Raw genomic sequence first — 27,733 nt, 5'->3', positions numbered from 1 at the left:
CATAGCACAATTTTGTCAAATTCATTCTGTATTTCCTCTCCTTTCCCATCTCTTTTCATCTCCTACTTCTACTCCACTGATCTTCTCCATATCTTTATGATATCTGACTTCCCTCACCCTTTTCCCTTATTTTGCTCTAGCTTTCACATATGAGAGAAAGCATTTGACCCTTGACTTTCTGACTCTGGCTTATATCACTTGGCATGATATTCTCTAGTTCCATCCATTTACTGCCAAATGCCATAATTTCATTCTTTATGGCTGAGTAAAACTCCACTGTGTTGTATATACCACAATTTCTTTATTCATTCATCTATTGTTGGGTATATGGGTTGGTTCCATAACTTGGCTATAGTGAACTATGCTGCTATAAACATTGATGTGGCTGCAGCACTGCAGTATGCTGATTTTAAATCTTTTGGATCTATATCAAGGGGTGAGTCATATGATATTTCAAGTCCTAGTTTTTTAAGGACTCTCCATACTCCTTTACAGAATGGTTGTACTAATTTTTAGTCCCACCAACAATGGATGAGTGTACTTTGCCCCCCACATTCTTGCCAGCATTTATTATTTATAATCTTGATAACTACCATTCTGGCTGGAGTGAGATGAAATCTTAGTGTAGTTTTCATGTGCATCTTCCTGATTCCTAGAGAAATTGAACATTTTTCTTCATGTATTTGTTGGCTATTGTGTTTCTTTTTTTTTCCATAGTTTTTAATTGATGCATTATAGTTGTACACAATGTTGGGATTTGTTGTTACATCATCATACATGCACACAATATAACATTATACTTTGGCCAATATCATTCCCCAGGGGATTTTTTCTTTTGAGAAAAGTATATTTAGTTTTTTTTTGTCTGTTTATTGATTGGGTTATTTGGTTTTTGATTTTATTCTATTTTTTGGTGCTAAGCTTTTTGAAATTTTTATCTCTTAACAGGATTAAAGCAAGAAATTTTCAGAAAAGAGTTTTGTTTGTGAGAACAATTTATGATTTTAAAATGTTTTAAATGCAAGAACAAGTGAAGGTAGAACAAACTGTATTGAAGTCTCCAATCTAAGAGCAATTCTAAAACCTTCATTTTCATAAAGCTGTAGATTTACAAAGTACGTCTCACAGTGAAACCTATCTCTCTGAAATTATTATAATCTTTCTACCACCCTGTTGGTTTGGGAAAAAAAAACAAGAAACATCTCAGAGAGATTCCAAAACTTCCCCAAGACCAAGCTTGGAAATAGCAAACTGGTGCAAGCCCATGCTTCAGGATCCAGCTTAATGTTTTCCCTGACACCACTATAAACTCTGGGGAGTAAACCCATAAAGGGCATTTTATTTTTGATACCATGCAAACTTAAACTAGATTCTTGATTTCAAATTAAAAGAAGCTCTCCATCTGACAGAACTGAGGCCCAGAAATGGATGTTAATGATTCTTTGGGAAGAGGACCAAGATTGGGTCGTTTGTATTGAGATGTCAGCTCTGAGCAAATTGCTCACTGATTAAAAACAAGAGATGGAAGAGAATCAAGAGATGAAAAATATTCAGAAATTATAGAAAGCACACCCAGTTCCTCCACCTTTCCTCCTGTTACAGTGTCACCTGCCCTGTTACCAAATGCTCCCCTTGGGTGTGCTAGTTCTTTTCCCTTCTCATCTGCTTAAGAACATTGTCCCCAAAACCTTTCCTTTTATTATCAGTATCTTCTCTCTATTTGATTCCTGCCATTATATATATGCCATCATTTCTGCCATGTTGAAAGAGGCAAATATCTTCTCTTTTCTTTCGTATCCCCATCTAGGTGCTAATTCATTTTCGTGTTCCCAGTTAAGATCCCTTAAAAGAACTGACTGTGTTTGCTGTCTTCAATTCTTTCCAACACATTCTCTTTTAAATCTATTCAAAAACAAAACTTTTGCCCTTACCACTCCTTTAAGACTTCCCTGGGTTGTTTTGTTTTGTTCTTTTTAGATATGCATGACAGTAGAGTGTATTTTGACATGTTATACATCCATGGAGTATAACATTTAATTAGGATTCAATTCTTGAGGTTGTACATGATATGGAGTTTGGCTGGTTGTCAATACAAGAACAGAGGAAAGTTAGGTCTGGTTTATTCTACTGTCTTTCCTATTCCTATCTCCCTCCCTTCCCTTCATTCCCTTTTGTCTAATCTAATGAACTTCTATTCCCCTCCCACTTGTTGTGTGTTAGCATCTGCATATCAGAGAGAACATCAGAACTCTGGTTTTGGGTGTTGGTTTATTTCACTTAGCACTATAGTCTCCTGTTCCATCCATATACCAGCAAAAGTCATAAAGTCATTTTTTTTATTTTATTCTGTGGCTGAGTAATAGTCCATTCTGTGTGTGTGTGTGTGTGTGTGTGTACACACACACACACACACACACACACATATATATCTCACATTTTCCTTATGCATTCATCTGTTGAAGGGCACCTAGGTTGATCCCATAGCTTAGATATTGTGAATTCAGCTACTATAAACATTGAAGTGGCTGTGTCACTGTAGTATGCTGATTTTAAGTCCTTTGGGTATAAACCCAGGAGTGGGATAACTGGGTCAAATGGTGGTTTCATTCTTAGTTTTCTGAGGAATCTCCATACTGCTTTCCAGAGTGGTTGCACCAATTTTCATTCTACCAGCAACAAATGAGTGTACCTTTATCCCCACATCCTCATCAACATTTATTGTTACTTGTATTCTTAATAATTACCATTATGACTGGAGAATCTCATTATAGTTTTAATTTGTATTTATCTAATTGCTAAAGATGTTGAACATTTTTTAATGTATTTGTTGACTGATCATATTTCTTCTTCTGTGAAGTGTCTGTTCACTTCCTTAGCCTACTTATGGATTAGTTGTTTATTATTATTATTATTATTATTATTATTTTGGTGTTAAGTTTTTTGAGTTCTTTGTATATCCTGGAGATTAATGCTCTATCTGAAGTGCAGGTGGCAAATATTTTTTCCCATTCTGTAGGCTCTCTCTTCACATTCTTGATTGTTTCCTGTGAAGAAGCCTTTTAGTTTTTACCATCCCATTTTTTATTTTATTTCTTGTACTTTAGGGGCCTTGTTGAGGAAGTTGGTTCCTAAGCCAACATGATGAAAAGTTGGGCCTATTTTCTTCTAGTAGGCAGAGTTTCTGGTGTAATGCCTAGGTCCTTGATGCACTTTGAGTTGAGTTTTGTGCAGGGTGAGAGAGATGGATTTTATTTCATTCTGCTATATATGGATTTCCATTTTTCTCCGCACCATTTGTTGATGATAAAACTGCCCCTGTTGAGATCATTAAAACCACCCTTACCCCATTCCTATTGCTAAATATAATGATCAATTATTGGTCATTTGTCCTCATTTCTACCACCTGGAAATTTTAGAGTATCCCAGGAGTGAAATCTCCCTCTTCTTTGATGGACTCTTCCGGTGTCATGGGGTGACAGTTTGAAGTTTACATGTCCAGACTGGATCATTTTTCTGAACTACATATTCATAGATCTACCTGCCCACTAGACACCTCCTGAGTGGCCTCAGGCAATTCAAACTTGACCAAATATAAACTCCTGATCTCTGCTGCTCCCCTACCCAATTCTGGTATCTTAGTTGTTCTTAGAGTTGTTCAAGCCAAAGGCCTTGCAATCACTTTTGATTTCTCTCACACATCATATCCACTCCAATACGAAATCCTGTTTGCTCTTATTTTAAAATAGGCCCAGAGTCTGACTTCTCACCACTTCCCCTGCTCTCAATTGGATCTCAGTTTCTCCCCTTGATTATTGCAATAGTCTCTCAGTGATCTCCTGGCTTCCTCCCTCGTCCCCTCCTGCAGTCTTATTTCAAAGCTGTAGCCAGAGTACTCACAAAAATGGTCTTAGGTCCTATTGTGTTTTTTTTGGCGCGTGCACATGTGTGTGTGTGTGTGTGTGTGTGTGTGTGTTTGTGTTTGTGTGTGTGTGTTTGTGTTTGTGTGTGTGTGTGTGTGTGTGTGTGTGTTTAAGACCCAGCATAAGCCTAATCTTTACTGAAATATTTCCTGATGTTTCCAGGCAAGTTATCTCTTTCTTAAGGTGATTGCTAAATTTAGTGCTCATGTCAACTACAGTATTTATCACATTGGCCTGGGGGTACCTGCACTTAGTTCTCCAGTGCTAGGTGCTCAGTGAAGATTTGCTCATGATTGTATGAAAGAATGAATGGACCAAATGATTAATGGTTGATATGCAGTCAGAGTAGGGGGGCACCAGCACTGTGTAATTAGTAGTTCATTCTCCAAGACAGGCAAGGGGGTGCTGTGGAAAGGTCTTTGTGCTCAGGCTGAATCCAGGACAAACTGTCTCACTTAGCAGCTGTGTGACTTTGTGTCCCTTAGTAAATTTATAAACCCCAATTTCTTTATTTTTCCCTTTCATTTTATTATTTTTTCTTAATATGGGAGTAAGTATCCTTCCCACTTTTTCCCCTGTGAAAGAAGTGTGAGGAGGAACCAAGAGAGTAAGACGTGGGAGCCTGTGAAGTGCTGCAGAGTAAGGTAGTAAGGACATCACCGGAGTGTTGATCACAGATCTGTTAGACAGCCCCATCCTGTGACCCTGCACCACCTGGAAGCAGGCAGCCCCTGGCCTCTTGGCTGACAGGCCGAATGAGGGTGTTGATGGATCGAAGTGGATCAGCCAAGAGCAATGGTGCCAGGTCACAGTACTCAGTGATGCTCTCAGAAGCAGAGTGTATAATTATGTGCTCAGTGGACTTTTTAATAAGACAAAGAAGCAGTTAAAAATCCCCACTGAAGAGGGGAGGAGCATGGAGCTTGGGCTATTTGCATTCCCCTAAGACAGGAAGTAATTCACAGTGTGGGTACCTGGTGCCACCTGATGCAAGTGCCCCACCTGGCTCCGGTGAGGGCGGGCCTCAGAGAGGGCTTCTTAAGTGATTGTTGCTAGTTTTATAGTCTTGTAAGGACTGGAAACAAGACAAATCCGGTCTGCAGATAAATCTTCAGTGGTGTCAGAAAGTAGAGGGTCCCTGTTGTGCAGCATGAACCAACCAACAAACTTGGCTCTTCAATATTTCCCTGTTTCTCTGCTGACATCAAGGGAAAGAACATTCCATCTAAATTCTGTACCCCACCCCTGAAACATCTGTGGCCAGTCCTGGTCAGCACTGGAGCTGCACAGACTAGTGGGGCTGCAGCAGTCACAGGGAAATGCATGGCCGGCACTGGCTGGAGAGAAGGGGAGCTCTGAGGCTTCGGACCTGAGAGCATCCTTAGCCAAATCATGGATCCTGGATTCACCACCCAGGAAAATACATTCAGTTCCCAAGAAAATGAGAGGATGAGAAATTTCAATTATCGTCTCATTAAAATATGTGGAGACAGAAAGTGACTGTCTCAGACTCAAACTCTGGAGTCAGGGGGAAACAAGGCTGCTAGCTTGACCCTCATAATGATGTCAGCAGCCATTCTATCTAGCATTTCTGCAGGTTCTAATGTTCTGCTGTCTTGTCCTCTGTCTTCTGTTCATGTTTTAATTTTCTTTCTTTTTATTTCTTTATTTATTATTATTATTATTTGCAGTACTAGGGATTGAACCCAGGGCTTCACGTGTGCTAGGCAAGTGCTCTATCACTGAGCCACATCCCAAGCCATTTTAGTCTGTTTTCTACTGCTCTGACAGAGTATCTAAGGCTGGTATTCTGGTGACGTATAAGCAGAATTTATTTGGCTCATGATTCTGGCCAGAACACATAAAACTCTTCACTAAACGACTCCCACTCATGAGAGCAGAGCCTTCAGGACCTGAACATCTCCTAAAGATCTCACCTCTCAAAACTTACAGTAGCAATTAAATTTCAACATGAGTTTTAGAGGGGACATTCAAGTCATAGCAATGTACATGGAAGATACTAGACTCAGAAACATGAAGCAATCTGTCTGAAATCATATGCATAGTTAAGATCTCTAATGGAAACAGTCAATTCTTGAAGTTTCTTGCTAATCTAACATTAATACAGCTTATAACTGTGCCTATCTATCAGTCTTCCTCAGGAAACTTCTCAATACCACACAATCAGAGGAAATACATTCACTAAAAAGAAATGTAGCTATTTTCTTTTTGTTCTTCTTCTTGTTACCTGGGATTGAAGTGAGGGGCACTTAACCACTGAACCCCACCCCTTTTAAAAAATATTTTATGTAGAGACAGAGTCTTGCTGAGTTGCTTAGGGCTTCACTAAGTTGCTAAGGCTGGCTTTGAACTTAGGATCCTCCTGCCTCAGCTTCCCAAACCACTGGGTTACAGGTGTGCGCCACCATGCCTGTCCAAAATGTAGCTGTTTTCTAAGGATAAAAAATGTCTATGAAGGGACAAAACACTACCCAGTGTAATTTTTTTAGAAAGATTTTTAAAAAGTACAAAATCAAGAACAAAGTAGAAAGTTATCTCTAAAACAAAATGGATTAATCATCAGGGAATGTTTTGTACAACTCAAGGCAACAAGTAGGAAAATATGAATGGTATAACTATTACTAGGAGATTCTGTTATGTAAATTGTCTGAAGAAAAAAAATTAAATCTGAAAATCAATAACTGTGAAGGAAATTGAGAAGGATTAACTTAAAGACTCTAAGGAAAAGCTATTTAGCATGTGTACTTACATGACATCATTATTTATTATTATTTATATATTGTATACTATTCTTATATATACCAAAAACACAACATATTGTTTATTATTCTTGTCCTGTAAATTGTATGCAAAATATAAAACAATCCCCAATTTTTTAAAAAAACTCTGACAAGAATTTCAGAGAAATGCAGAAGCTAATTAGAAAATCGAAGGTCAGCAACTCTCAAACATTTTGGTCACCTTTACACTTTTAAAAAAAAATCACTGAGTGTCTTAAAGAGCTTTGTTTATGTGAGCTCTATTTGTCAATATTTGTCACTTTAGAAATTAAGGCAAACATTTAAGAATTCACTTCTTGGGCTGGGGATGTGGCTCAAGCGGTAACATGCTCGCCTGGCATGCGCGGGGCGCTGGGTTTGATCCCCAGCACCACATAAAAATAAAATAAAGATGTTGTGTCCACTGAAAACTAAAAAATATATATTAAAAAATTTTCTCTCTCTCTCTCTCTCTCTTAAAAAAAGAATTCACTTCTTAATTTATTTGGACAATCATAATAAAACATTAGGTATTTACTTCAAGTAATATGTTCATGCAAATAACATTCCCAAACAACAACAACAAAATAATAAGACTGGCCTTGTTTTACATTTTTGTAAAACTCTTTTAGTTTCTGGTTTAATAAAATGTAGGCAGGTTTTATTATCTGCTTTTTACATTCAATCTATTGAGATAGCAGATGTTATGTAGCCTCTGTAAAACTCTATCATACACTCCATAGAGAATTCGAATAAAAAGGGAGAACAATACCTTAGTTTTAGTAGGAAAGTAGTTTTGACATTGAAGACCCTGTAAAAAGATTTTGTAGATCCTCAAGTGTCTCCAGACCATACTTAGAGAATCTCTGATATAACTAAATTTAAATTATAAATGTGATTACAAAAATTTAAAGAAATATTAGTAAATAGAACCCAGAAGAACACTGAAAGATGAGGTGCCATGTCCAAGTGGAATTCATTTCAGGAGCAAATGAACATTAAGAAATCTATTTAGTATGGATTTAATGTAAATCAATCATTCAATCATATCACTATCTGCTAAAAAGTATTTCACAAAATTCAATATTAATTTTTGATTTAAAAATTAATAGGGAAGAAAATATGATAATTCCTAGGAAAAGAAGATATGATAAAAAAGTATGTATTTAATAGTCCACGTCATGCTTAATTAGAATATACTAAAAACACGATGTGACATGGCAGAGCTTTCTGGTGCACTTAGGGATTGCTCAGGATGGTAATGAAGGGGGGACCCAGTGGTAACTCACAGCAGACTCTGATCAGTATCAGAGATGGTGGCTGGAGAGTTAATAATCAAACCATTTAAACCATCATCCCTCACAACTTTCCACTGCCCAGTGTACTTTCTTACTGGTGAGGCAGTGAGCAGTGGTTTTTTGGATAATAGTGCCTCTACGGAGATACTCAGTGGCAATCTGCAGGCAGGCCAGCCATGGCCAGGAGCTGGCTGTGGCCTTCTTGCGTCTCATAATCCACCTGGGTTGGGGCCAAGAAGATGCATATTTATTGCCAATGGAGAGACACCTGGAAATAATGATAAAAAGTATTTATTCTATTCTAGAGAGATAAAAAACAAACATTACCTGAAGTGGGTCTCTCACCCAGGAGCACAATATCAAGCTCGCCTTTGACCCCCTCTTTTTTTTGCTCTAACTATTCAGTCTTCAAATATTTTAGTTGCAATATCTACAATATATCTTACATTCATCTTCTACCTACTAGAAGATATTCTATCTTAGGGTTTGAGTCCTCTGGATAGGTGTGATATTTAAAATCAGACACGTGTGAACTTTCTTGTCCTAAAGTTTGTATGGTCACATATAAAGGAAGAAAGTTTTAAAGAAGGTTTGAGTTCAGTGAGAGAAAATTAGGAAAATGTTCTTCAGGATATGCTGTGAATTATTTAATTTTATTCAACAAATATTTATTTGATACCATCTTTGTTCTGGGCATTGAAGCAGGTCCTGGGAATAAAATGATAACTGTAACTGAGGGTTGTAATTAGATTCCTTGGGAAATACTGTTTGGTTTAGGCTGATGAAAAATGACTGTGCTGAATGTACTCCCTAGTGGCCAAGAGAAGGAAATATTGCAGCCACACTTCACCTAGGATCTCTGTGCATCAGGAGGTCATTGTCAAGGAGGACAGAATGAAAAGATTCAGACTGCTCCCATCCCTTCTCATTACAAGTAATATTCACTATCCACTCCACTCTATTATTATGTGTTTTATGTTTCAGAAAATTTGTAAAAAATATAAATAAATAAAAAAATAATATGCTTGACTTTTAACAAACTATTAAAATGGCAAAGTATGAAAGTTTCCCCACTTCCATCCTCTGCCTGGTCCCCTCACCAATGTGTCATCTATATGGAACAGGATATCAATCTCTATGTCAGTGGATGTCATGGAGAACACAAGGAAATGGTAAATCCCAGTAAATTTCAAAACTCATTGGTGTTAAAACATACTGGGACACTTGCTGTTATTCAGTGAAAGATCTTGTGAGTCAGAACAGGAGTTGGCACATAATTGAGTCATCCCCACCAAATGAGTCAGTTAAGAAGGGAGTTTTTATTCTTGGACTGGAAATATTTCAGTGTTGCTTTGAACAGAAGGGACAATGACCCTTTTGATATGTCAACTTGGTTGGATTTGCACCTGTAGTTATTCAATTGAACACTAGGTGTTGCTGTGAAGGAAATTTGCAGCTATCATCCCTAATCCATTGCCTTTAGGTAAGGAAAATCATCCTGGACAATCTGTGTGGGTTGGCGTTTGTAATGAGTTGGAAGGTCTTAAAAGCAGGGCTGAGGCTTCTTGAAAAAAGAGAAGAGATACTGCCTACGGAGAACAACTTCAGTTCCTGCTGTGGATTCAATACTCTCGACATTTTCCCTTTCTGTCTGCCTGCCTTAAGGATGTTCTTGCTTGGCCAGTCTTACAAAACATGCAAGCAAATTCTGAAGCACTCATTTGCTAGAGCTGCTATAACAAAGTATCACAAACTAGGTAGCTTGGAACAACAAGAATTTATTGTCTCACAGTTCTAGAGGTCCAGGATCAATGAGCTGGCAGGTTTGTTCTTTCGGAGATCTGTGATGGAGGTTCCATGGAGCTTTCTTGCTTCTGGTGGTTCACTGGCAACTCTCGGTGTTCCTTGGTATTATGATTTGGGCATAAGGTGTCCCCCCAAAATTTCTGTGTTAATGCATGAATATTCAGAGGTTAAATGATTAGACTGGAAGCTGTAACCTGGTCAGTTCACCCTAGTTTGAATGGACTGACTGGGTGGTAACTTTAGAGGAGGTGGGTCACTGGAGGAATACTCTGGAAGAGTGCATCCTCACTCTGGACCCTATCTCTCCCCCTTTCTCTACTTCCTGACTCCATGAGGTGAGCCATTTTTGTCCACTGTGTCCCTCCACCATGATATCCCACCTCACTTTGGATCTAGAGCAATAGACTCAGCCATCTATGGATTGAGAAATTCTGAAAACAGAGCCCCAAATAGACTTTCCCTCCTCTAAGTGGTTCTTGTTAGGAATTTTGGTCATAGCATTGCAAAGCTGACTAAAACACTTGGCTTATAAATGATATGTCACTGGATTTCTGCCTTCTTCTTCATATCATGTTATTCCTTTTTATGTGTGTCTCTCTACATCCAAATTTCCCCTATTAAGACTAGCATTCATATAGAATTAGGGACTACTCTAATGACCTCATGTTAACTCAGTTAATCTCTGTAAAGACCCTATATCCAAGTAAAGTCACATTCTAGGGTACTGGAGGATTCCAACACAATTTGGAAGGAAAACATATTCAACCCATCACACCTGCTTCTCTGACTGAACCCTGGATAATATGTTCCATATATATGTATATGTGTGTATATACAATGTGTGTGTGTTTGTGTGTATACACACGCATACACATTAAGTAGTTGCAGTCCCCAAACAGCTTACCAGAAGCATTAATTTCTTCAGATGGCACATTCCATGTCTCCAGAAACACTGGTTCATCCTCCAATACCGAGGTGTTTAAATCTGGATATAAACATAACATAATTACTTAATTCACACAGAAAACCAGGGTTGGTTTTCTTTGTGTGAATTAAGTCATCAGAAAATGACTTATAAGTCATCAGAAAATGACTTATGAGATAATGTTAGAATTTTGGGACACCTCAGTTAGAAGGACTCTGTGAGTATTTTAACTGAGAAGTGGAATATTATAACTATAACCTGGCTTTTCTGTTCCAACAGTAGTTTCTTATCAAGAAGGAACAACTTGGGAAGCAGATAATTGCTTCGTGGGATCTCCCATATGGAAGAGGGATCATGGTGAAGACTGGGAAAAAAGATATGTAGTCTCCAGGGCCTGGGATTGGTGATTATATTTCATGTTCTGTTTTTTTTTTGTTGTTGTTGTTATATGAGCCCTTGCTTATAGCCAAGTGTATCTTATCTAATTTAATCTCCACTCCATTCTTTCCTAGACATGATTATTCTTCCATTGTAAGATTAAAAATGACATTGAGATGATTCTTTCTTAAAAACCACCCATCTAGTAAGGATAGGCCAAGATTCAGACACACCATATATCTTTCTTATTTATAGATTCCATATATGAGAATTCACCTACTCACTAAAATGTGTTCATAACCTCAAAAGCAATATTCATGGTGCTTTCACAAACATCTAACTTTCAGGTTTTCGGCTGACGTAAAATAAGGCAATTCCCTGCCTTCTTGTTTCAGCTCTCATCCTATAAACAAATGTCCTTTTCGTGGTCTATTGAGTACCACATTAGTGGGTGTGCTTTTTGTTGGTGACTTCAGTTTAGTGTGTCCTCCAAGCACAGTGCTGAAGTGCCCTCTAGTGTCGCTAAGTGCAAGAAGACTGCAATGTACCTCAGAATGTGTTAGAAAAGCTTTGTTCAGATATGGGTTATAGTGCTATTTGCTCTGAATTTAATGCTAATGAATCATTAATGCATATGAAATAATGTGTCTTTAAGCAGAAACACTTAAAACAAAGCTATGTATTGATGGGTTGATAAAAAATGTACAGTGCCCCTAGGAAAATAACTTTGTATTTTCTTAGGAGCAATGGCTCAGTATCCACTTATTCAGTGTTCACGGTGACTTTATAGGATCTAATTACCACAAATTATGAAAATCAATTGGATCCATGTTGGACTCTAAAGGCTTCCCTTTATTACCACTCTATGAGGATTAGAATTAGACACTGAAGGATCCCTCTTCTTACCTGCTATAGGTATGAAGGAGACTGCAGCCTGGAAGCCTCTGAAGGTCCCATTTTCATCTGTTTGGAAGTTGATGAGCATGACACTGGAGGAGCTCAGCACGGGGGGAGGGACATCATAGCCACACAGACGAGCTGGTTGAAGACCCATCCAAAGCATCAACCAGTGCCAGGCAAATAAACATGACATGGATAGGAGAAAAAAAAATGTGTCCACTAGTTAACGTTTGAGAAGTAAGCTTTTCAGGTAAATATCACACTTCATTTTCAAAATAAAAAGGCAACTTGCTTTTTAAAAAATTCTTTTAACCCCATTGATGTTTCAATTCTGTTTCATCTGCCACACTCCCACTAAAACGCTGCCAAGAGTTGGTTCCAGCTACAGGGCTTATTTTGATGGGACTTTCCCCATCTGGCTCTTCCTTCATTGTGGGCCTTTTGAATTTTCTACCCAAGTGGTTCTTTGGTCCTGTCTCTCTCCTTCTGCCCCTGAAAAAGGAGTGGTGGTACAGGGGAATTAAGGAAAACTGAGCCATATCCTTCATCTCAAGACCAAATGCAAACCAGGGAAGCTGAGCCTTTGAGGAACACAAACCTATTTCCTTCTTCCTTTCAACGTCACTGTGCACTGTCACATAGTCAGAAGTGCAGTCTCCACTTTCTTCTATTTCCAGACTCTGAAATGACAGCTGAGAAGACTGAAGGTTATTCTCAGAGTAAACAATGCAGATGAATGACCTTATTTTGATTAAGCAAAGAAATCTGGATTTGCTCAACTTGCTCTGGAGGAAGACCTTAGAAGAGAAGAGTAGAATTTTCCGGTATTCAACTAAATTCCCTCTTCTTACTCCTCCTAGAAATATGCTTATATTTACATTCTTATCTTTCATTGTGAATAAATTTTTTTCCCTTAATTCTGCTGAAATTTTTGCCTTAACTCTGTTTTGCTTTTCAGAAAACATTAGAAAAAGAAGATCTATACTCATCTCACTCATTTGTAAAACTTATGTGATCTTGTTTCTGCTCCTAATTTCTGACTTATTTTAGTACTTCAGACACTGCCACGCCCAACTTTTTTCAACTCTTTAATTGTCCAATCCAATTATTCTGCCTTATTGAGGGGTGTGGTGGTGTCTGAATAGTTCATCCTTAATTCTCATTCTCTTTAAACTCTATGTGGTCAGCCCAAAACTATTTGCCACATCTTTTTGTTTATTTGTTTTATTTTGTGTTTTAAGTGAAAAGATCCATTCTCTGGAGTGACTTCACCAATTCAGTTTTACTCCTGCATCTCAGACCTCTTTCCTGTTCAAATATGGTCATGCACAGCATAACAATGTTTTGGTCAACAAAGGACCACACACATATGGGACAGTGGTCTCATAAGATTATATATCTTGTGACCTTGGAGCTGTCTTGGTTGTGTGAAGACACTCTGTAACAGTCACACAATAATAAAACACCTAATGACCATCCAATTCTCAAGATGTGAACTACTGTTAGGAAATATACTCCCATACTGGAGAACTTTGAGGTCTTGTCTGCCCTTACTCCTTCATATACCCCTTGCTTTTAATTATTATTTTAAAAGAAATACTTATAAATAAATCCTAAGTCCAATCTCATCCTGACTGCAGCCTGACCTTCAGCTACCTAGTGACATCTCTCTGAAGATGGTCCATTAGTGTTTAATGGGAAAACAAACCAAAGAATGGCCAGTAACACTCATAGGCAAATGTGGAATAAACACCATATCCTGGTATTGAAGGGTCGCAACCTTACCTCCTCCTATTAGCCCCCACCCCAAGTACACTTGTGACTCTTTGAAGCTAGTCATCCCCTGTGCCTGTTCTGTATTGTTTCTTCTTTGCTCTATCTCCTCTACTTAGAAGGCTTAATGATTTTGGACTAATTGTTATTGACATCTATTTGCCATTACATACACAGTGTTTTGTCAGAGGTTGAATTGAAAGGAAGAAATGCTTGTTTCTAGAAGGAACTAGAGACTGATAAAGTCACCAGGATACAAAGGTTAAGACAACACCACTTTGGGGGGGGGGTTGGTTTTGTTTTTAACAAAAACTAAAGAGTGCAAGTGCTATCTAGTGGTAAAAGTGGATAGTTGCAGGGGAAAATAAGCTGGCTCATTACTCAAGTGTTTAATTAAAACTTGAATATAGCCGCGGATAACTCAGATAAAAACCTCTGCTGCATGGTGCTTCTGATAGCTGTTCTGTGGATATGCCATGGCTAAGGAAGAGTAACCCAAGTCAATACCTTAATTATGTGATGTTTGGGGGCTTGAAAAATCCAGTTACAGTTGGCCATGTCATTGTAGTCTTCAGGATAGTGAAGACTCTGTATGATGCCTTCTTTAAAAAGGATAGTTAAGGAATTGCAACCTGAAGCTGAAATACATAAAGAATCTCTTAACAAATGGAAGCACCTAAGGAAGAGAAATTCTCATTGTTCTCCCTCTCATCTCTCACAGGTGATGCGTGAACTCAATCTTTAGACAGAGCCAACAAGAAGGAAGAGGGATGTGCATAGATCTTATAGAATTCTTCGGGTCTTCTCAGCTTACTTGGGTAGGTGATAAATACAAATCATCAAGGCTGTGGAAGGAGAGACTGCACCCTGCTCTCAAGCTGGCCAGTTGGTCCCCTCCACTAGGAACTAGTGGGCCTTGCCAGGGGGCTAATGCCTATGATGCCCAAACTTTTTCAAAGGGTCTGGAGGGCTTGTGATAAGTACAAATGGTTTTACCAGGAAAGTAGTGTGGGGTAACAGCTTTATAGGTGAGATTAAACCCAGTGGCGTAATCTGTGGCGTCAGAAATGAACTTCAGCTTTATAGAATTGGAACCAACAAGAACAGACGAAGGGAGGATTTCTCCACAGAGTTTTCCTGCAAGATGAGAAGAAGATTCTTGGCTTAGAATCTAGAAAACATCACCCTTTAAATGACTTAAAGAGAACTGAATTTTCCATGATATCTCAGGATTGTCTAAAACAGGGTGTCTCAATCTCAGCACTATTGGGTGTCTTATGTCTTTTTTTTTTTTTTTTTTTTTCTGTGTCTTATGTAGCACCCTGGCTTCCACCAGTAAAACACCCTCCAGTTGTGACAACCTAACATCTTTCTAGTAATACTCTCTACAGTTGTAACATCCAAAAAAGTCTCTAAGACATAGCCAAATATTTCCTGAGGGGCTAAATCGTGTCCAGTTCAGAACCACAGAGACACCACTCCATTCCTGTTTCTTATGTAACTGTTGTCTCCTTTTCATTGTTTTCTGTCATCATCTGTCTTCTTAGTTTGATGATGCAGGTAAAGATCCTTTTCATGCCTGGGAAAGCAGCTTTCTGCTTGGGAGACCCTGCAATATGCCTAGATTTTACTCCCAGTTTAGTAAGAGCAAGTGAAAATGATGCAGAAGTGAAATGCCCTGTGACCCTGCAGTCTCAGGTTCAGTTCCTCTGTACTCCTCCTGATCTGAGTCTCAAACTGGGAGACCAGAAGTGTGGCACTTACAGATGACTCCATGCCAAACTTATTGTAACCAGGCCTCTTTAAGCCACTTATTACTGATTTCCACTGGTCAGTATGAAAATCCACTCACCAAAGAGTCTGTCATCCAAAGAATACATTGCCAGGTGATTGTGGTGACAAGCCTCTGCATCCATGCGAGAAAAACTGAGCAACACATGCATTCCCTCTGGTGCCAACAGGGTCCATACACACTGTCTGCAGACAGACACATGGAGAGGATGTTATTTCTAGATAGAAAGTGACAATTGCTGCCCAGTTAATGGGTATAGCCAGACTGGAGGTGGGAGTCTGGGGAAGGGTGACAGAAGGGGCTACTCACTGCTCACTGTCATAATACACGTGGAGACTTTCTGGGAAGTGCAGCTCCCCATCAGACCCGCTGACTAGACCATCCTTTTCACTGCATGATGCTGGGAGGGAAAGTCACGGAATCAGGGTCAATGATGTTGGCTGGCCATAATAGCCCCTCCTTCCAGAAGCGGAGGACACTGGAGCCTCCTGGTTATTCTTTATGTACTCTTTCACTCTTTATGAAATATTTTCCTGTCCTGCCTTCTGAGATGCCATATTCATTTTTGTTCCTTTTCGATCCTGCTTAGCCTTGGGATTCTGGATTTGTTTTTCTCCTTAATTCTTTCCTCTGACCCCATTCTGTGGATACAGATATTTCCCAGGTTCTATCCCAGCATTCATCTTCTCTCTATATTTCAGACCTCTGACCAGTCTCAGTCATACCCTCAGTTTTGATGATTAGCTCTGCTTTTCTGAACTTCAGACAGATTTGGCAATGGTCTCCTAGCTATCACCCTGAAACTCAGCGTGCTGCTGATGGACTCTCTCTGGGTCAGCAAATCTGCATCCACTTCTGACTTTATGATTTTCTGTATCCTTAGTCTCTTATGCTCAAAACTATCCAAGAATCAAGTTTGTTTCTTTCCTCTTCCTTGCTACTGCTCAACAAAATGACTATAAAGTCCATTCTTTTATCAGGAAAGTCTAGTTCTAATCTATGTATCTAATTAATCAAATTCTTATTGCTCAATAAAGTCCCAAATTTTTGGCTGATGTTTCTCAAGTTTTCATAACTCGCTATCAAGTTTTCTTTCTATTCTTTTCTCTCATGAAACCCCATTACACATCCTTCATTTCAACTGTTTTGGCTGACTTACTGGTCTCTTACATCCTGCATTCTCTTATCTCCATCTCTCAATATCCATCCTTGGATAAGAATGATTCCTTCAACTAGATTTTCAGCTAGAAGCAGCCTCTGAGCTCTGAGGATGCTATTTTCCATATGGCATTTTGCAGGTAGTTTTAGGGGCTCAAAGAACAATTGAAGATCTGAGCTAAAGAGGCCTTAAAGACCATCTAGTCCAACCTCTCTTCTTTATAGATGAAATAACTGAGGTCCAGAGATAGGAAAGAGCTTTCCCAAAATCACAAGGTGAATTAATTGCAGAGCTACAATGTGATACAGGGATGAGTCCCCTATATAAGGAAGGACACTTTCAGGGAGGTGTGTGGAGCTTATTTACCACATCTGTACCACCTCTTTTCTTTCCCGAGTCTCTGATTCAAAGCTAGAGTTTGTCAAATGTTTGCTGAATTAGATGGAGCACTGAATAGACAAGAAAAGAAACAGGAGGGAATCCAGGGCTCCTGTGGGCATGTGATTGTCCAAACTGGCAGGGCTGCAGGTGTGCTTGGTAGTTTTATACCTAGCAAACATGAAAACTCTTGCTGAGGGTAACTTTTGATTATAGAGGAAACTGATATTCAGAAATGCTAAATGTTAATTCATGCTCCTGGTGGAGCAGGCTACAGGAATACCCACCTCTGGAGCTCTTTCTTTGATGTCCTGGGAAAGAAAAAGAAAAACACAACTCAAAGCTAAGGTATCACAAACAATATTTCAAAAAGTTGGCTCAAAAGTGCAGAGAATTTTTAGTCAATATACTACTATGAAAATCTACTCTTGTGGAAAGAACAGAAAGGATAAATGACAAAGTATGAAAGGGGTCTTGATATAAAAAAGGAGATGATTTTACTTGGTTTATTGAGTAGCCTAATTAAGAAACAGACAGTAATTAACCAGTGATTAACATGACATTTACACAGAACACAAAGAGGTGATTGTACATAAAAATGGAGGCTAGAGATGGAAATAACTTTCCTACAAGCACAAAAAAGTTTCTAGAATATCTACAGCTTGAATTCAATGCTCAGGTACCTGATGCTGTGCCATACGCTCCACAACAAGTCATTTTCTACTGAACTAATTTGAATGAACTGTTTCAGGAAAGGATGGAAGGCCCTTTAAGGCTGTTAGAAACCAGGTTAAAAAAAAAAAAAAAAACGGCTAAGTTGAGTTTGGAGATATAAATGAGGCTACAATTCAGCCCCTGGGGTATGCATTCGCTGGCCTTTTCTGACTTACTGAACTTGGTTCTGTGCCAGGGCTTCTCAACCTTTGCACTACTAACATCTGGGATGAGATTATTCTTTGTGGGACGCCATACTATGCACTGATAGTATACTTAACAGCATCCATGGCCCCTACCCAGTAGGTGCCACTGCCTCCTCTCTAGTTGTAACAACACAAATATCCCCCTAAATAGTTTCATGGGTGGCAAAATTACTACTGTTTTATGCTATAGCTAGCTGAATCTTGCTGGAACAACTGAGAAATAAGTGGAGAAAACATATCTTCAAGTTGAAACTGTTTCAATTAAAGGCAAACTTGACAAAATAAAAAAGTATGAATTCATATATCATTGAACATTTTCTACTGTATCACATACCACATTCAGCTCTTGTTTTTTACAAGAAATTTCATAATCTGTATGCACCAATTGAGAACAGAAGTAGACCTCTTTACTCTGGTCCTGACTTGGCTAGACAGCTGATGATCTGCCCTAGCAGAAAACACCAACTTCTTAACCTCGAATAATGGCTTTATTACCAGTTTGGATGTGTTCACGGATCCAGGGAAGCACTTTACTAAGATCTGTGAAGATCCCAGGGGACCCTTGCTCATCTTTCTGCCCATTGTTTCTCCAGCTTCGACCACAGCCCAAACCCCAGGAAGTCACGCCAGCCAGAGTCCAGGTTCCTTTCTTATTTTGGCACATGAGTGACCCACCTGAATCTCCCTGAAGAAGAAAGAAGCTTCTTTTACCATCATTGTCAGTGTTGATGCCCTACAGCGCTCACTCTTCATCCACAGGATACTTAATAATTGACCTCAGCTCTTGATCAATGGGAGAACAGAAGACCAGTAAAATTCCAAACATCTACAAACTCCAAATAAGAAAGCTCCATCCATCCTGCAGGGATGAATCCTGAGCTTATTCTTGGCACTATTTCTATTATTTCGTCTTTTTGGAAAAATCAGATAACCTCCTCTGAACACCCCTGCTCAAAACAGATTGTTTAAACTTTCCCTTTATTTTGACTTTATCTTTCCTTTTTACTTCTGGCTCTTCTTTCCAGATTCCAGGTTTAGCTGGAACCAGCCTTCCTGAAGCCCCTCACCTGCTAAAAAAGCTGAGGAGAGACCTGCCTGGGCGGAGCCTGTCAGCCCGCCACTGCCACTCACCTTACATGCATCCCTCCCTCCATCGGGGGAGCCTGTGCAGAGAAAGGTCTTCCCATTAAATGGCTTCTTTAGGGTTAACAGAGCTGCCACACACTCCTTCTTGGATAAAATAGGCAGGTTCACCTCCTGCAGGACTTGTGAGAGGATGCCATCTGTAACACAGGACAGGAGCCTCAGCAAGGCACACTGACCCTTTCTGAGTTGAAGATGCCCTATTCACCTCATCAACTGGATTCAGGTTTGTGTCCTTTGGAAAAACCTAAATTTCTAAGTACAATGTTACATTTTTTTATCTTTCAAAATGTTGACATAACTGTTTTAAAAAAGTAGATTAAAATTCTATTTTCTGATTGCCCACCAGAAAGTTCTAACCTCTGATTAAGAAGGGTGGCACAGGTATTCTTACCTTCAGTCAAGCGGCCCCATCCTGCAGTTGTACAAATAAATCCAGCCTCAAATCTCTCCCCTGGTTCTGGAAGACACACAGGTCCCACCGACTGGCCTAAAAAAACATCAAAGCAGTGCTCATCTCATTCACAGAGGACAGGATACCATTAGCCATTCACCAATTTGCATCTAGGTGCAAAGACCTTGGTGAGAGTTGTAATATCTGCCTGGAACCTACTGGGGTTACTTATCAGATAGAGATCCTCTCCTCTCTTGACTCCACATAATTCTATATCCAGAACTACAAGCAGAGAGAGTTTCAGGTAGAGAACCTTCCAGCCTAAATCTCTATCTCAAAACACATGATTTAGAACAGCTGGGTACATGCTATATAATGTGAACTGCAGGGAATTATGAATCAAAGGTCATTGGAACAGGGGGCATGCAAATCAGGGTGAACCTCAAATGTTTACCAAATTGGAAGGTCCCAGCCATCCTCAAAATGGCAATATCATAGTCCATTGGTTTCTTGATGGTGAATCGTGGGTGTACAATGATGGTTTCAATGGTGAGGGTTTGCTCTCCTGGCTCTTCCTGGCTCAAGTCATGTTCTCCAGCAGTAACGTTCAAAGTTGATGCAAAGTTTCTATGAAGAGGGAGCAGTAAAATGGTAGATTTCAATGAAACTCACAGTACAGCTGCTGACAAATTTGTCTCTTTAAAATTATATAGATAATGTGGGTGGTGGGGTTGCTGAGAAAATGAGAATGATTCCAATGCTATTAGAAAGAACATGCAGAGATCCCCAGTTTCAGTGCAGAATTAGTAAAGAGTGGCTTCATATGGAGCAATGATATGATAAACTTAACATTTATTATCTCTAGATAATCAGTTCTGATTATCTAGAGATGCATATACATTGTAATTCAGGCTTCTGAAGTCTAGAGGACGATAGTCAGCTATCCTGGGATATTTTTCCAAACTTAATACCAATGAAATACTTTGAGAATGATTTGGGATTCCCACTAAGTATGCTGCTTCAACGTCAAAGATCTCATGCAGAGTGTATATTATGAAGAATAGCATAATAACTCTAATGTCACAGAGAGCACACATACTCAAGGATTTAGAACTAATTACAACAAGGGAAAATTGGGATCTTCTCCTTACCTTCCTTATATCTGTGATTTAAAGACCTTATACGACATGGAAAAGACCCCATCTTCCTGGATAATCAGAAAGGAGTTTGGTAGGATTGTTGAGATGGATGAAGAGCTTTGGCTTACCATTTTTGGAATCCTTTATCTCTAAGATTGATACTTCTATACAAAATTAGAAAGGGCATCATTTTCTCTTGGTATATGCCTCTGAATTTTGACTATATTACGTACCTAATCTAACATACCACATCTCACTAGCCTACTGTCTGCCACATTGTGGAGAAATTATCAGTTGACTATTCTTTCAGTCTATTAGCTCTCTGGTGGTAGGGATTGTGTCTCAATTTTTGCATGTTGGCACTCCCTGGTGTCTAGCTGGGCATCCAAATAAATTTTGCAGACTTAAATGAAAGAGGACAAAAATGGAGACAGGATCTTGATTACAATTTAGTGAATTATTTTACCTCTGTGAAGAATGTGTATTTTCAACCTAGTTGAGTAGCATCTGACAATGTCACCAAGCCCCATTTATGTTATAGCATTAGAGTTTCCCCCATATTTTAAGAGTCATCACTGAAGATTCCAAGGGAGAGGAACAAGGTGATCTGATTTTCTTCCTTGAGTGAGTCCATCCCTACCTGTTTGCCACACAGTGAGCAGCTGTGATCACCCACTGTGGAGAGATGATGGTTCCTCCACAGATATGCTTCTGCCTTTGTTTCAGAGACACCTGAATAGTAAAGACCTTAAATGGGTACAAGTTCATGCTCAAGGATTCCCCAAATCTGACATAAATCTGACAACTGAGCATATTCTAAAATATAGACCCAGACACTCATAATTTCTTTTTTTTTAAGAGAGAGAGAGAGAGAGAGAGAGAGAGAGAGAGAGTGTGAGAGAGAGAGAGAGAGAGAGAGAGAGAATTTTTTAATATTTATTTTTTAGTTCTTGGCGGACACAACATCTTTGTTTGTATGTGGTGCTGAGGATCGAACCCGGGCCGCTCGCATGCCAGACGAGCGCACTATCGCTTGAGCCACATCCCCAGCCCTCACTCATAATTTCTTAATGGGTAAAATGCATACACTACAGCTCAGAAAGAAGGGTAGTGCTGGAACCAGAACATCCCCAGCCTTGGTCTAGATAAGATGTGGTTAATTTGAAATGATTGGCTGTAAGAGTTTTAGTAGAGATGGTAGTTAGAAATATTAGTATTTATTTCTTTATTTGGATAACACTGTTGACCCAGATCTGTGGCTCTGACAGTATGAACATTACCTATGAATGAAGAAAAAGAAGTAGAAAATATAGCTGAGTACAGCTGTTTTGGGAAAAAGGCAAGTTGTAGACTTGGGAGCCTTTCAACACATGCTCCAATTATCCAAGCCTCTTAGAGAAATAGTTTGGACCTATAATTTTCTCATACTTTTAATAAACTCTTTGACCCTTTTATCTTTTTCAAAGTCATTCTGATTCTACCTCTCGAGCATACTTTTTAATCTTTGGTTTATCCTATTCATAATATTTTATTTGATTCTAAAATGACTTTAATGTACAATTAAATACTTTTAATGACAATATTTACATTTTTGGAATTAGAACATAGCAATTTATTAGAATTGTCCACTTTTGACCAAAAATTATTTAATGAGAAATCAAAGGAAAAGTAATGCAGAGGGAGCAATGGTAGAGCTCAGGCATGCTTAGTATTTGTGAGGCCTTGGGTTTGATCCTCAGCATGAGAGAGAGGGAAAGAGGAAGAGGAAGAGGGAGAGAAGGAGGGAAGGAGGGAGGGAGAGAGAGGGACAGAGGAAAAGGGGGGAGAAAGAGAAAGAGAGAAACAGAGTGAAGAGGCCAAGAATAGAACAAAGAGCAAGTAAGTAAAAGTCAATGAATTACTGTTAATAGGAACTGAACATGGACTTCTAAACTGTCTAGAAAAATACCTGATCAAGTAACTAACTGATCAGTCTAACTATTCTATCAAGTATTTAACCAGCTAATCAAATGACAATTACTCAGCTAATCAGTCAACCTCCCGAACACAAACTTAGTCAACCAACCATTAACATTTGTTCATTGACTTAAAAGTTATGACTTATCCATGAGAAATAAAAATAAAGAAGGATTGCTTTAATGGAAATTTAAGAAGCAAGAAGATAATGTTCCCTCAAGGGTAAGGAAAATCTCAAGAGTTTCAAAGACAATAGATGCAAACCCTGGGGCTGGTGCAGAAGCACAAATCCATTTTCATGTCATAGAAGGATCAGGAAATTAAACTGAGGTAGAATTCCTAGGACATTAGATACTAAGGAGGCAGTATTCTTGACTACTCTGTGAGAGGTCCTATTATATACCTGAGAACCTTACACCCCAAACACAAAGTGGATTCTCTGGTCTTTAACTATAACAAGTCAAATATATTTTAAAATATACTCGTTCAATCAAGAATTGTTTTTTAAATAGTAAATTCATTTTTTTAGCTTCTTGAAGTGGTATTTTTGTCTTAAGGGTTGAAAGTTATGGATTGCATTACTGTTAATAGTTTGTGACTCAAGTCAACAGCGCATATAATTGTTCTGAACAAACTTTTTCTGGAACTCAATTGTACTTCATGAGGAACTTGGATTTTTGTATGCACTCATAAGATTGTTAGTGAAGGACTAGACAGGATGGAGCACTGAAGACTCAATTATTGAGGAGATCCAGCCCTGAGACATCTCACAACTCACATACCAGAGAATATTTCTTGAGACTCACCTGCCAGGGGTAAGAACCCTTTTTCACTTGGCTTCCCCCAACAATGCGACTGAAAATGTTAAAATAATTCTGAGGCCCTATCTTAGCCAGATTCTTCCCACATTCAGTACCTGGGGAAAAAAATAAGACAAACATTGAGTGACTAAATAGTTTCTAATACTGAGCAACATAGGAAAGCCTTCTGAGCATGAAAAATCAGCAAGACAGGGAGTAGAAAGATTACAAAGTGATTCTAAGTTAGTTGTTGGGATTTGCTTTAATTTTCAGTAAACTGCTCAGTTTGTGTCAATGTAGGATAAGTATATCATAAAGGGATATACTTTCCTGAAGTATGGGTTAAGGCCTCAGGAGGAGGTCTCCAGTGGGTTATTAGGAATGCAGACCTCTTTTGATTCTGAGCTCTCTAGCCCCTGAGAACTTTCTCACAGCACTCTGTATTCTCTTCTATGATATCTATCATGCACCATTATGGCTATTTCTGTGTCTTTCAACACAAGTGTATGGTGGGATCCTCAAATATAGGAACATAAGTCTTAGAAATACTGACATCCACAACATCTACCACAATTCCTGAAGAATAGAGTTGCTCAACTAATTGTCAGTGATAACATCCTCTGCTTTCATTGCAGTTGTGTGCATATTTCTCTGTTCCACTCATGAGACTGAGTCTGAGACTGCAGTCTGTGGTGCCAGTCACACAGTCATATATTAACAAATACTACTGGATTGATTTCTCTGCTGGGATGGAAAGGACTGTGGAGTGAAGACAGTGTCCTGATTCACATACCAGAGTTTAGATTAGAAGGTTGCCAGGTAATAAGACAAATCTTTCCTCTTTGTGGAAAAGACTTTATCCCTTAAAAATTTGCATTCATTTTCACTCCGTGGGCTTTTTTGACTTCTCAAATAAAAAATAGGTTAGATTAAAGATACTGATCTCTACCAGGTAATTTAGAGATGGCATGTATGCACATGTTCTTCCTGTAGGTCTTTCCACATGATTTTAGGAGGGTTTATAAAACCCTGTCTCATAATCTACCCACTCCTTTGCCTAAATAAATCCTCTCATTTACTTCTGAGCTTGGAAATCATCTCAAGTGAGGAGTCGTCCTTGATTTCTTAAAACTGGGTTAAGGGTCTCTCCCCTGGGTTGTTGTAGCAATCCTTCTCCCCCAGCCCATCACTTACTTAATCGCTTTTACCATGCTATACTTGTATAGTTCGCTCCATCATCAGACCATGAACTATTTGAGGAAAAGAACTACATCTTATTCATCTCTGTATTTCTTAGGTTTAGCACAATTCCCAGCATTATTTTCCCTGGAAATTAAGTGAGTCATCAAAATGTTTTTTTCTTTAGAACATATCTCTAATAACACAGATATTTAGACAAATATGCTAAAATATAAAAACCTCTTTCATAGAACTCCCTGTTTAATCTTCATTCCATGCCTAAGGATCAAGCATTGTTATCTACGCATTTCAGATGAAAAAAATAAAAGAATCAAAGAGATGCTCACCTAAATGATAGCAGTGCATGAATATAATGCTCAATTTTTTTTTTATTCTGAAGCCAGTGGGAGTACAATGTTGGATCAACAGCTTATTTTCTAACTGCTTCAGCTGAATGAGTCATAAATAATTTAGATACAAAATTTATTGTTTCCCTGAACTCGCTGAAGCAAAGACAGAAATTTATTATTTCCTGAACTCACTGAGGCAAAGACAGAAAACATGGTGGTTCTTTGGGCTGGCACAACTCTGACCACAAAGAAGCCTGCCAAGAACTATTTTCAGATTATGATAATCACAAGGAAAAGACTATTTCCAATTATCACAGTGAACATGCTTCATATTTCCTAGCAATATAATTTTCCAAAAGATTACAAATACTTCTAGACCTATGCTTATGTGCAGAGTTTGCTCCGTGAAAGATGGTACTATGAAACATGTCCAAATAAATAAATAAATAACCCCAGTTCACTTAGTACACCTAAGTGAAACAAACTTAGTTGCATTCCTTAAGCATTTCGCCCTATTTCATATGCCGATTGTAGGAGCAAAATCAAAAATTTATTGAAGAAATAATCAGAACTCTAAAACATATTTGCTTGTTCAATTTTTCCAAAATAATATGGAGTGCAGTTGTGATGCCCATTGTCAGTAAAGGTGGTTCCTTGAGACAAAGGTAGTTATAGAGCTTATTTGGAACTTACCTTTGGGAAGAGGAAGATTTGCAGATGTGCCTTGTTCCAAACAGACCATTCCTAGTAGCAAAATCATCTTGTTCCAGCTTACAGGCATTTTGAAACTCAAATGCCCCTGAAATTTTAAAGACACTAAGGAGAACAAAAGTAGAAATTCTTGGGAGACCAGAAATAAGCCAATTTAAAACAGGTTCATTCATTAACTAAGGCTTGAGGCATTCAACCATGCCCATATGATGTTTCTCAATGTGGTTTCTTGCAAAATGTAGAGAATCAACCACAAAAGCAGAGTCTTCATCTAGACTTATGTGTTCATTACACCTACATCAGTTAGTTGCTTCCCCTAGAAATGTTTCTGACTAACAAAGTGTCTGGCGTCTAAGGTCTTCATTTGCAAACAATACTTACTCCTTTGTATAGGTTACTGTTTTCCAAAAGAGGATTGAATACCAAAATTGTCCTTGTTTGCAAGAGTAGACTTCCGTACCTGTTTGCAAACAAGCATCAGAATTTACTAAAACATTTTATTTAAATTTTGTTTCCCAAATGTGGCTATGATTGCCATGTGTTAGAGAAGGAGAGGAGAGAAAAGAGACTTGGGTAGTATACTCAGGAATTCATGCTACTAGACAGTTGTTTTGGATACTGTCCATAAGGATATTTGTGAATCTATATTCTCCCACCATGTTTTTTGTATTTCTAGAAGATAAACACTAAATATTCACATTTACTACTAGTAGGTGTGTAGGCACAGGAAAGTAGCTATGATTACTTATAAGTCTTCCTCTTTCCTGGCTAAGACTTTGACACATCATTATTGTGTAAGAAACGAATAAGAATTGATCAATGCCAACAATAACCACATAAGGATATGAGATTTTTATGTCAACTTTTTAGAAATTGCCTTCTCAAAGTAGCAATTGTCAGACTAAAAGTCCATAACTTTCTTGTAGCAACATTTCCAACTTGAAAAAAACAAATCTAAATAAAGAAAATAATGTAAGTGCAAAATAAACATTTTAAACCCAAAATTTATGAGTGCTGCATATTTAGGAAAAACAGAAAGAAGGAAACCAAATCCCTCGTTGTGGCATCATCCTTAACTTATGCTTCTTAATTCTGAAATCAAAAATTTGCGACTGTTAATTTGGGGGTTATATCAATCCTAAGAGGTATGTAATCAATCAATGCCTAAGCCATAATCAAAATTCAATCTTTCTTTGACAAATGCTTTTAAAGATTCTATTAGATTTCATCAATCACTTTTCAGAGTAACTTCAAAAGGAATATGGCTCTTTGGACTCCAAAATTCACTATATCTTGTCTAAACTTTTTGTACTATGTCTCTCATTTCCAAATAATTTCTGCCCTTTTAGAATCTATTTTTTTTATCAGCAACCTCATTATTTTTGATTATCCATAAGGCACTTTCTTATTGCCCTTAATTATTTTATAATTCAATTTGTAATTTTTATCTTTCATTTGCCTTCAGTTTCAAGTGTATCATCTTTTGTTGCAGCAAGGAATAAACCAGGTGGACTCAGCAACTCCACTTAGGGATTGGATTAAATGACCTCTTGAGAACTATGATCTCCGGTTCCTGCTCCAGGTCTATGATAAGAAAGATGTGTTAAGTAAATGAACTCATAGCAATGCTGGAAAATCAGAAAGTGGAGGGAAAATTTTAGTATTCCCAAATTATGAATTATTTTAGAAAGATAAAAAACAGATGGAGTCCAATAGAAGGAAGAACCACAGGCTTACATGTCTGTTAAGAAAAAAATGCTGACAAAGTTTCAGAGTAATAGAACTTCAGAGGTAGCAGCAAAAGGAGCAGGAAAAAGGTTCAGAATATTACCCAGGTCAATGTTTGGGTGGCCCAGTAGATTTTAGACATATGAATTCTTCCCACTCCAACTCACTCCAAATAAGAATCACAGTGTTTTCCCTGGGAAGGATGTGTGAGGGAGTATGTGGACCTAAGAGGCAAGGCACATCTCCAGGTGGATGGCCACATCAAGAAAGAACGAGGACAGGTTCAGAAATCCAGCTCCTGAAC

General features: G+C 38.5%; 1 protein-coding gene across 1 annotated transcript in view; it reads right to left on the bottom strand.

Moving 5' to 3' along the window:
* Positions 1–25,771, bottom strand: part of LOC144254246 (ovochymase-2-like) — a 35,165-nt gene extending 9,394 nt beyond the window's left edge. Inside the window, exons 1-15 of the mRNA XM_077797262.1 lie at positions 25,684–25,771; positions 23,468–23,577; positions 21,346–21,437; positions 20,021–20,193; positions 19,567–19,662; positions 19,161–19,312; positions 18,525–18,714; positions 17,397–17,420; positions 15,882–15,972; positions 15,633–15,757; positions 14,777–14,917; positions 14,288–14,418; positions 12,606–12,699; positions 12,014–12,145; positions 10,709–10,789 (exon numbers count right to left, since the gene is read on the bottom strand). Coding sequence (XP_077653388.1) covers positions 10,709–10,789; positions 12,014–12,145; positions 12,606–12,699; positions 14,288–14,418; positions 14,777–14,917; positions 15,633–15,757; positions 15,882–15,972; positions 17,397–17,420; positions 18,525–18,714; positions 19,161–19,312; positions 19,567–19,662; positions 20,021–20,193; positions 21,346–21,437; positions 23,468–23,577; positions 25,684–25,771 — 1,720 coding nt within the window. The remainder of the gene's footprint in view (positions 1–10,708; positions 10,790–12,013; positions 12,146–12,605; positions 12,700–14,287; positions 14,419–14,776; positions 14,918–15,632; positions 15,758–15,881; positions 15,973–17,396; positions 17,421–18,524; positions 18,715–19,160; positions 19,313–19,566; positions 19,663–20,020; positions 20,194–21,345; positions 21,438–23,467; positions 23,578–25,683) is intronic.
* Between the last annotated feature and the right edge of the window lie 1,962 nt (positions 25,772–27,733).

This window comes from Urocitellus parryii, chromosome 4, assembly GCF_045843805.1.
Source record: "Urocitellus parryii isolate mUroPar1 chromosome 4, mUroPar1.hap1, whole genome shotgun sequence".
Taxonomy (NCBI): Eukaryota; Metazoa; Chordata; class Mammalia; order Rodentia; family Sciuridae; genus Urocitellus; species Urocitellus parryii.
Note: the sequence above shows the minus strand (reverse complement) of the source record. Positions and strands in the feature narration are given on the sequence as shown.